At 33.4% G+C, this 10,621-nt stretch overlaps 2 protein-coding genes across 2 annotated transcripts in view; both read left to right on the forward strand.

Moving 5' to 3' along the window:
• Window positions 1-410: 410 nt before the first annotated feature.
• Window positions 411-2,677, forward strand: LOC129303802 (patatin-like protein 2). Its single transcript, XM_054943328.1, has 7 exons — window positions 411-618; window positions 730-911; window positions 1,021-1,207; window positions 1,316-1,480; window positions 1,630-1,932; window positions 2,036-2,208; window positions 2,367-2,677. The coding sequence occupies exons 1-7, from the start codon at window positions 490-492 to the stop codon at window positions 2,428-2,430; spliced, it is 1,203 nt and encodes a 400-aa protein (XP_054799303.1). The 5' UTR covers window positions 411-489; the 3' UTR covers window positions 2,431-2,677.
• A 6,775-nt stretch (window positions 2,678-9,452) lies between these two features.
• LOC129301840 (patatin-like protein 2) overlaps window positions 9,453-10,621 on the forward strand; it is a 24,584-nt gene continuing 23,415 nt past the window's right edge. Inside the window, exons 1-2 of the mRNA XM_054940446.1 lie at window positions 9,453-9,793; window positions 10,061-10,239. Of these exons, the coding sequence (XP_054796421.1) occupies window positions 9,653-9,793; window positions 10,061-10,239 (320 nt within the window). The 5' untranslated portion in view covers window positions 9,453-9,652. The remainder of the gene's footprint in view (window positions 9,794-10,060; window positions 10,240-10,621) is intronic.

Raw genomic sequence — 10,621 nt, forward strand, 5'->3', positions numbered from 1 at the left:
TCTCAAGTTTGAGTTCAAAAATATGTAGTTACTTTAAATAAATATGTTAAAAACTCTCAAGATACTCATGAGGCTATAATTGGTAATAATAATTTCACATAGTGAAAGTTTGGATTTGTCTAGATAAGAGGTAGTAATATTTTTAAATTTTTCAGGATATTGAGCAATGGAATAAATTTTTTTTCTCCCAAAGTTACATAACCCACACAATTCTCGATTGAAATAGGTAAACAGGATTGCCGCCTCGTACGCGAAGATAATCTCTATTGAATTTAAAAGTTCACTTGTCATCAACGCAAAAAAATCCAGGTAATAATTAAAACGGAGCATTATGTATAGTTTTACCATACATCGAGCGCCTATAAAATAGTGGTAGGAACTGGTCGATCCAAGCCACAGAAAACTGTGTTTTCTCCTTACATTAGAGCGTATATTTTCCAAGTCTATTCTTTGATTTGTTTTCTCTCCTCTCGTAGCCTCTCGAGCTCGATGGAAGCCACAAAGGCCGACGTACCTGCAAGCAGCGGAAACCTAGTCACCGTGCTTAGCATTGATGGCGGTGGCATTAGGGGAATTATTCCCGGAATTATCCTGGCTTTTCTTGAATCAGAGCTCCAGGCATGTCCAAATTAACCATACCATTCAATTCGTGTGTGTGTGTGTGTGTGTGTGTAAAAGACGTGCGGGAACGCTTACTAGCGTAGCTTTGGTCATATTGTGTTAATGCAGAAGCTGGATGGTGAGGATGCAAGATTGGTGGATTATTTTGATGTAATCGCAGGAACCAGTACTGGGGGCTTATTGACTGCAATGGTGACTGCCCCCAACGAAAAGAATCGACCCTTGTACGCCGCCAAGGAAATCAAGGACTTCTATCTTGAGCACGGCCCAAAAATCTTCCCGCAGCATACGTCAGTATTAATTCCTTTATCATCGTTAACTCCAACTAAACCCAATTGCTATTACATTCAGCGAAGAAATATCCCTGCTAGTTTATAAATGCTACCGTCGAATTTGCAGTCACTTTCTCTCCGACGTGGTGAAGCTCGGCAAAACGCTGTCAGGACCAAAGTATGACGGCAAGTATTTGCACGGCCTTCTTAGAGACAAACTGAAAGACACAAAATTGCACCAGACACTGACAAATGTGGTCATCCCCACATTTGACATCAAGCTCGTTCAACCCACCATTTTTTCCAACTTCAAGGTCCGACCTTTTAATTCTCTCGCGCACCTAACGTTATAATACATCCATATATATATATATATATATATATATATCTTCAAGTAAGTTTGTCCTGTACTTGTGGAACAGCTGAAGAGAAGGCCGGAATTAGATGCCTTGATGTCAGACATATGCATCGGGACATCCGCGGCACCCACGTATCTTCCAGCTCACTATTTTGAGACCAAGGACGATGAAGGAAAAGTGGTCAGGGAATTTAACCTTATTGACGGGGGCGTTGCTGCAAATAACCCGGTGGGTGGTAATTAAAATATTTTTCTTAATAGAAGTTAAATAAATTAAAACTGGAAGACAATCGAATTAAACAAAAGATCAGTAGTTGTCGAAAACTAACACAAGGCGGCCTTGGCGGATAATTGAGCGAGTTAACGATGTGGTTGCAGACTCTGGTAGCGATGGCAGAAGTGACAAACAGAATAAGAGCAGAGGAGAGGACAGAGTTCGGCGTATCAGCGATGCAATACGACAGGTTTCTGGTGATATCGTTAGGAACTGGGGATCACAAGCAGGAGTATCGATACTCTGCTGAGGAGGCTGCTGAATGGGGTATCCTGAGCTGGCTATCCAGCAACGGTTCTAACCCCTTGATTGACTGTTTTGGCCAAGCTAGTGCTGACATGGTTGACTTCCACCTTGCCTCTGTTTTCCGAGCTCTCTACTCCGAGAAAAACTATCTCCGCATCCAGGTTCTTATAATATTAACTAGTTTGTTAGTTACTGCTGAGCAACTCAGATTAATGAATTACTCATTGCTCGCCAACTCTGCTGTTTGTCGAACCAAATTTGCAGGATGATACTTTAACTGGCGACTTGTCTTCTGTAGATGTGACCACCGACGAGAATTTGAAGGGTCTCGTCAAAGTTGGTGAAGATTTATTGAACAAACCAGTTTCTAGGGTTAACTTGCAAACCGGAGTTTTCGAAGTTGCTAACCACGAGACTAATGCCGAGGCCCTCAAAAGGTAATAAACGTGTACACATGCCCCCCAAAAAATTACAAATTTATCTACATCTTTCGTTATTTTACGCACACAATGCAAATTTTAAGTGAGTTGTGTTATTATAAAAAATATTAAAGATGAGAAATGGGCAACCAACCGTATGATTGAATTTGTTGTAGGTTTGCGAAACAACTATCTGAGGAGAGGTGGCTTCGTAAATCAAGAGCAGAAGGGCAAGCTTAGATCCAAGAAACAATCAGCAAACGTGATTCATCTGTGTGTTGTCGTGTGATATGATGTTTGTGTTGTTAAACAAATGTACCTGTAGCAGCACCAAGTTCGTCGAACAAGCTGCAGTCCAATGATGCTGTAGGCGTAAAACATGTTTCCAGGTTAAAATAAATTCAGCTGATCACGAGATCGCTGTGTATAATTAGTAGATTCGTGTTGTGCCCGTTGACATTGTTAATTACAAATTCTATGATGCGAACGTTCTTGCAAATTACCAGCTATAGGGTCTCAGTCATGACCTGATGAATCCTGAGAAAAAAATCAAACTCACGTACGGATACCATCATGAAAAACTGGTTACAATTAAATCACTAATTTTAATATATATATATATATATATGAATGAATATATCCGTAATATTGACGAGATGAGAGATATACATAAATAGATATATATATATATATATATACTAAAATGTCAAGCCCATCTTTGAAATGAAATATATACCTAATATATTTGGCAGTGTTGAAAATTATAATGAATGGTAAGATCATATATGGAATATTCGATGGTTTGACGTTGACAATGAACCAAAACAATACAAGCAAATTAAAATAGCTGTAGCTATTTTCATGATGCAAATGAACCAACATGAAAATAAAAAAAACAAACAAAACAGAAATAGATTAAGAATAGTCATTATTTTCATGACTTGCAAGTAGCAATCAGCTGTGCATCTTTACGGATCACTCTATCTACCAAGTCAAACTAGAGGGAGAGCTAAAACGAAACCAACCTTGGATCGAGCGCAATTTTTGCTTGAGTATCTACAGTAACTGTCATGGAACTCAACTTTAACTTTTTAATTTATCAAGCCACACTTAATCATGCAGCTTGAAGGAAGACTCTTCGAATTAAAGAAGCCTATTTAGTCAATATGTAATTATTTCCATTAATTTAGACCTTTGAACTATCTCAATCAACGACATAAATATCTTTTTTCCAGCCTCCCGCCCGGGGGGAAAAAGGCATCTGTTCATCGTGGGTTCTAATTATCCCTGAGACGAAGTCAAATATAAATGGCCATGTTTCTATTTTTTAAGATTAAATGTGAGTGAGTGAGTGCGTGTGTGAGAGAGAGAGACAGAGTATTTGTTTATTTGTGGATTCTTATCCATGCTCCCGTTTTAATTTAATATCTTTGCGGTTTAGATGCACGCACAAATGGGAGAGTTAATTTTCTAATAATAATGTCTTGAAGCGCTCGAAAAAACTTGTATTGGTTGCTCATATGGTCCAAAAAACCAACTTTGAATAACACCAAAAGTTACCAACATGATTTTCATGCCCCAATTATAATAATCATGATGGTACGTAAATGAAACTCCGGAGGCATCCGGCTAGGCCGAACCTTGAAAGTTATTTTATCAATGATGAATGCCCTCGTGCCATGATTAGGATGATCAGAATCTGTTATTCCGATCCATTAATAAGTAATGAATATTGCAGTAATGATTGACAGTTTGGAATCGAAATAATGTTTATTTAAAAAAAAAGAATTTCCTCGTTCCATTACAGAAACGGAACATTAATGTATACATGAGAAGATAAAAAAGACGGAATGTTGATGAATTTTTGGAATTACATAGTTCTCTTAGACCTTTATTTCATTTATTAATAATGATGATAAGTTTGGGGATGGGGGCAGCGATCGACTTGGCCAAAGATTGAATCGCAATTATTATCAATTAATAATTATATCCTCATATCAATGTTAATCGTAAAGCAATTGAAGTCTTGATTCAATTAAAGAAAGGTAATCAAAAGATGACTGACCGGAAACAAAGAAAAATCATCAGAGTTAGGCGGCATCATCTTGGTACGTGTAAATCAAATCTTATCGTTTTCTATTTTGAATATATCATATATGGCCTCGTCATTCTTTAGTCACACGCCCTCTTGCCTAAAAGCTTTCTTCTCTGAACCTTTCCCATCCGCCCTCATCTCCAAGACGCTTGCATGTTCATGTGGGTTCGTGGAGTTTTGATGAAATTGATCATATATAATCCTCAATTTCAGGCATATATATTCTTTCTGTTTTGAAATATGCAAGAGAAACTACCGTATATCTTTTTCTTTCTAGATTAAAGTATACATTCAATCTTTTAATTTTACACAATGTTTCATTTTAATGTTAGTTTTGTAGAATATCTTTTTAGTCATTTAACTCTAATATTGTTAGTTTTATCCTAATAAATTTTTACATTGAACTTTTAAATATTGATAAAATATTTTTAAATGTTAATATATTAAGTTTAATTTTTTCAAAATAATAATGATTCACCCGAAGCAATACATGTATGTTTGAGGTTGATATCATTATCACTATTCAACATATCATATTTTTCGAACATTTATTGAATGAAAATGCTTTTGCAAGTATTTATAATCAAGAGAATAGCACTTCATTTTAAAGGACTCATGTAAAATTCACTTCTTTATCAAAAGCCTCGAGATTATCAAGCCTCTCTTTTACCAAAATTTCAAAAAAAACCTTTGACCTTTAAAACACCTCCTCCTTCACTACCAAAATCATCCTAATGATATTAAAGTTAAAAAATTAAAAAGATACTTTGCAAAATTAAAGGATTAAATTAAAATTTCATATAAAGTTAGAGGACTAAAAGTATATTCTAGCCTTATTTTTATTTATAATCAAGACTACAAATTTTTAAAAGCATTTATGACACATTTTCCAAAATGTTCCTCATAAAATTAATGTTTATTTTTATAGGGGACAAATTTGTTGATTCATTAATTATAGGGATAATTTAGGTCAATTTTTTTAATTTCATCAAATATAATTATTATACTTAACGGATTTTCCTAAATTGTATGAATTGATTTTTTTTTCCGTATTTGATAACACTAACAGAGAGTATAAATTATTTGTTTGTCAATAAAAGTCATTTAGTTACCAGCCTATAAAAGTGTGTGAGGGTTCAAGTTCTATTACATTGATTGTAATAGATGCTCTATTAGGAAATATTTATGAGTATTTTCTCTGAGTCATGAAATTTACTTTTTTTTTCTATAATCTAGAGAAGGGAGATATGATAAAATTAAGATTGATTTGAAACGAGCTTCCATTCTTTCTTGTTTCGTTTTGTTTGGGCCAGTGCGAGGGGAAGTTAATTAATTAGTACCAAAAGAAAGAAAATAATTTTAAAGAAATGCATTTTTTTGGTGTAAGGATAGAAGGTTTGAGATCATTCCGATTAATTGAAGAACATGGTTAAACATGGTATTCAATATATATAGTTATATATAGAGGCAATTTAAAACATCATCCGCTCACTGCTGCTTCATAAATCACAACATGGAGTAATTCAAGCATTGTAATGCATTAAGCACGTATGGATCGATGTTCTATATCTTCATTGATCTTGGCCATTGATCAATTGATTTAGAGCCAGTTTGGTTTTTATTTTCATTTTTTAAAAAAATTCATAATACAATTTTTAAAATAATTTTTTAAAACAAAACAAAAATTAAATTTGCTTAGTTGTGTTAATTTAAAAACAGTTTTAAAATTAAAAAATTGGTTGAGAGTGATATCATTGGCAATTAATAGTGGTGGCTTATGATAATTATCAATTTAGGTAACTAAATGAAAAACAGCTTTAAAATGTTTCTATTATTTATTTCTAAAAACAAAAATGAAAATGGTTTTGAAAATAATTAGATTTAAAATACTCATCCAAACAAATTTTTTAATCTTTTTATTTTTAAAAATAAAAGAAGTGTTTTTAAAAACAGAAACCAAACATGCCCTTTTATTTGGCATATCCAATGATATTTAATTCCTGACTCTGTATTGCTGTGCAAACTGACTGGTTGATACGAGTCATGCATCTGGTGATGATTACGCTGATATTACATGTGGGTTTTGTAGTGCTAAGTAGACTGGCTGGTTTACATGACAAATGACATGTGGGATAACCCAGAATGCAGAAATTGATCAACGGTCAAAAGCTTAATTATCCTCAGGTCTTATTTATAAATTATTTATAATTATCTCACCAAAATCAATTATTTCTATTTGCTCTTGTTAAATGTATTATCTTTATTTTTATTTTATATAACATTTTACTCATCAAAAATTGTGAAAGGATAAAATTAAAAGAAAGTAATTAATGATCCAACTTTTTGTGTAAGGTGACTTAATTATGAGAAGGATAATAAATTGCTTCTAGAAGAGGACTTGTGTATATAGGATTGAAGGGGAGATTTTTCAGACCACTCCGATTCACCAGTTCGCTATTATTCATTGTTGCACAAGCTACCACACAGGTTCTCACATAATCATCTATCATTCCCGAAATGAATGACTAAATTAAACGCTTATTATGAATCATTCATCCTCTATCGATCCATATTCCTCAGGTCTTCTCTCTTTCAGCTTTTGAGCCCCTCCCCAAAAAACCTTGGTGATGCTAATGATGACAACCTAGTGGAAGAATGGAATAAACAAAAAATTGCCATCGATAGGAAGTCAAGATTGGCGTTTATTGCTCAGTTAAAGAAGTTTATGCAGCCGCTACAATATTAAGAATTGAAGATCAATTCTACACTCCCATGAACTTGGTCAAGTGCAGGGCTCCAATTGGGAGGTCCATGCCGGAACAACGGCCATTATTAATTAATGACAGAATAATGTTCTGACCACGTGAAAACAGTATAATATTAAGTATATAGTATATAGTACGGTTGCATAGTCAGGAAAGAGTTCATCTATAAAGGCGAAACTTTTCATCCAATACGCTGCCTTAAGCCAATTCAACCACACACACGTCTCGAAATTAAAATATATGGAGGGTGAAAATCAATTCATTCCAATAAAGTTGCTCACCATATCACATATAATACTTGGCTGCCGATTCAATCATTCAAATCGCACAGCTCCGCGGAAACACCTTTACATCTCTGAGACGAATTGAATCAATGACCCCCCGCCGGAAAAAAAAAAAAAAAAAACTCCAAAATCGCATTGTCATTCCTTCTCTCTGCTCTCCTGTGCTTTTCTCTCATTCAACTTTTGGGTTTGGGCATTAGCGATCACTTGGTGGATCAATTGAATATTAATTATTTAAAAAAACTGGAAGGGGAAGTCATCATTATAGTAATTGGAATTAATTATAGCCCCATGACTGATGCTTAGCCACCGTCGACTAAATTAAATTTTAACACCAGTTTCACGAAATTGACCTACTATATATAGTTTCAGTTATAGGAATATATTTATAAATAAATTAATGAATTTTAAAAACGTAAATACACAAATGCAAAACCACATGAGACTAATGTTAAGAGGAAATTAAAGTTAATATTACACGTAACTTTTGCATAAAACGCGTTGCTGTAAATTAATTCATCCGTTCCTAATTCCTTATTAAAAAAACTATTTCATCCATGCCATTCATTTACATCGCAGTGCAAAAAACTAATTCATCCATTCATTGACATCATATAGTGCAAAAAATATGACATTATAGGATAAAAGCAATCGCGCTAGTATTAACGAAAATAGTGTTGTACAGCATGTAAAAATTACTCCACGTCATGCTATGTTAGACACAGCCAAACCAATAACAAGAGTTGGTTAAAGTACATTTCGATGGGTATCTTATACTAACGAATGAGATATTTTTCTTTTAAACTATTTTACAGAGGAGCAAAAATCTTCTTTCATTCATAATCTATTAACTTTGCTATATTGATGTAACATATCTTTTAGTATTAATTTATCGTTGAACTCTTTTTTTAGGAGTATTGAATATCTTAAAGTTTTGCTAAAATAAAATATAATAATAATTATTAAAATATTTAATATTTTTTAAGAAAATGATCTTTTAAAAAATTTAATATTGATTAATAATGATCTTAAATTTTCTAGGTCATTCTCTATAAATTTTTTAGTGAACTAACAGTCAAATTAATAGATATTTATAATTGAAGTGTCCCTTATTCTTAATTGATATTTTCATATGATGCTACATGTTTCCAATTTTAAAATTAAAAAATAAGTTACAAATTCAAAAAAAATATTAATTTTATCCATTTATTTGGAGGTTAATACAAACTTGCAAACTATCAAAATACTAATTTGGATGGTACAATATTTTAAAGAAAGACAATTAATTGACAAAAAAGCTATAGAAAATGACCTAAAAGATAAAGGACTTAATCATTATTAATGTTCTTATGAGGTCATATTTTATAATTTATTTAAAAATATTACTGTTATTATTATTAGGGTTATAATGCATTTGCCTACTATTCTTTCTTTCAAAGAGTACTAATAAATGGAGTATTTTTTTTATCAATTATTTTTTAAAGAAGCAAAAATTTCCTTCCATTAACATATCACTAATCGAGAAGAATTTTTTATCTTCTAAAAAATAGTTTAAAGAAATCTCATTTATTAATATAGGATATCAAACACTTCATAAAGAAGTACGAAAGGAAAAAAAAAAACAGACAGGGCGTCTTTTATTTTGTTTTTGTTTTGTTTTGTTGTTTTTTTTTTTTTTGGGCCAACGAGAGCACAGGCGCGTGGGGACTATCCTATTGGATGAGAATTATTGCTTGCGGAGCAAACTAAAACCTGGCCTCGGAGGAAACTTGTTGCCATCCTTAATCACTAATCTAATCTACGACGCAGCCGTATAGTCGTCTGTTGGTGCTCCACAACTAACGGCAAAGCACTGCAAATAATTTTTTTTTTTTAAAAAAAAGCGCTATTCGAGCATGAGAATAATATTCAACGCCCGGGACTTGATGTGATCGGATATGCATCTCAATTCTCAAAGGACTGGTCTGTGCATATTTGACACATTCCATACTCATACCATTCCCGTTCTTCTCAGTCTCACCACCTCGTTGAAAAGTATGTCCCTCAACATTTCTCCTCTTAATTCGAACCTTTACACGATTGTATCGCACCTCGCATGTGCCACGATAAATAGGACGTTGAGTGGAGGAAACCGAATGACAAAAAACCTGAGTCTTTTCCTTTGGTAAATTTAACTCCTTTTCGAGACTTGTCTTGAGCAAAAACTTACATCTAACTGCCTTACCATCTGCAGCTTGCAAGCTCCCACATTTTCTTTAGCATCCATTTCGGTATAAGCTCGCACTTGCTTTCCATTTTCCCAGCAGTGATCCATAATTATGCAGAGAACAAAGTCGTCCCTTCTTCAAATTCAACCCCCAACCTATGGAAACCTAGTCACCATTCTCAGCATCGATGGAGGTGGTATTAGGGGCATCATTCCCGCTACCATTCTCGAATTCCTCGAATCTCAACTCCAGGTATATATAAATCTATATGGAACGCGCTCGCTTGATGTGATGTCTCTTGCATGCGTGCATGGTCTTTCAAGCAAGAATATCATATTTTGTCGCAGCACAACAATTTTTGTATTATATTAAAAAAAATTTGTTTTAATGACAATGCATACACGCATAATTAATGTTCATAGCAAATATATGAACTTTCTACACATATTAATGCTATGAAATTGATAGTTGATGGATAAATGAAACCTATCAATTATAACGATCGGGACGTGAATGTAGGAGCTGGACGGTGAAGAAGCAAGGCTCGCAGATTACTTTGACGTGATTGCAGGAACCAGCACGGGTGGTCTCGTCACCGCCATGCTAGGTGCTCCAAATGAAAAGAAGCGACCACTTTTTTCTGCCAAAGATATCAAGCCCTTTTACTTGGAGCACTGCCCAAAGATATTCCCACAAAAGTATGTATACAAAAAACTCTAATATAATGTCGCTTTCTGTTTAAACCTCAACCCTGCACGTACGGCCTGACTCTGACACAGTGACGGACCTAAGAAATTTTATTTGTGGGGCAAATTTATATCACATAAATATTAATATTTTTGAAATATAATTCTAACTATTTATAAATTAATAAAAAATAATAATTTATTATATTAATAAAAAATATAAAATATTTTTATTTAAAAGTAAATACATAAAAACAATAAAACAGCTATAAAATTCTAATAATCTAAAAATAAAATTATCTTAATATAAGAAAATTTATATTGTATTGAAAATGACATATAAGTGGTAGCTCTCTTCATCTCCTCTCTGTGATGCTCTTTTTTTATATAAATA

Source organism: Prosopis cineraria, unplaced genomic scaffold, assembly GCF_029017545.1.
Source record: "Prosopis cineraria cultivar Desert tree isolate PC_DT_omini unplaced genomic scaffold, ASM2901754v1 PC2, whole genome shotgun sequence".
NCBI lineage: Eukaryota > Viridiplantae > Streptophyta > Magnoliopsida > Fabales > Fabaceae > Prosopis > Prosopis cineraria.

What these genes read in the sequence shown, in the direction of transcription:
- LOC129303802 (XM_054943328.1), top strand. Translation starts at nt 490, where the DNA reads ATGGAAGCCACAAAGGCCGACGTACCTGCAAGCAGCGGAAACCTAGTC. An exon ending in AAAATCTTCCCGCAGCATAC is followed by an intron (nt 912 to 1,020) that starts GTCAGTATTAAT and finishes TCGAATTTGCAG; the next exon opens with TCACTTTCTCTCCGACGTGG. An exon ending in AATGCCGAGGCCCTCAAAAG is followed by an intron (nt 2,209 to 2,366) that starts GTAATAAACGTG and finishes AATTTGTTGTAG; the next exon opens with GTTTGCGAAACAACTATCTG.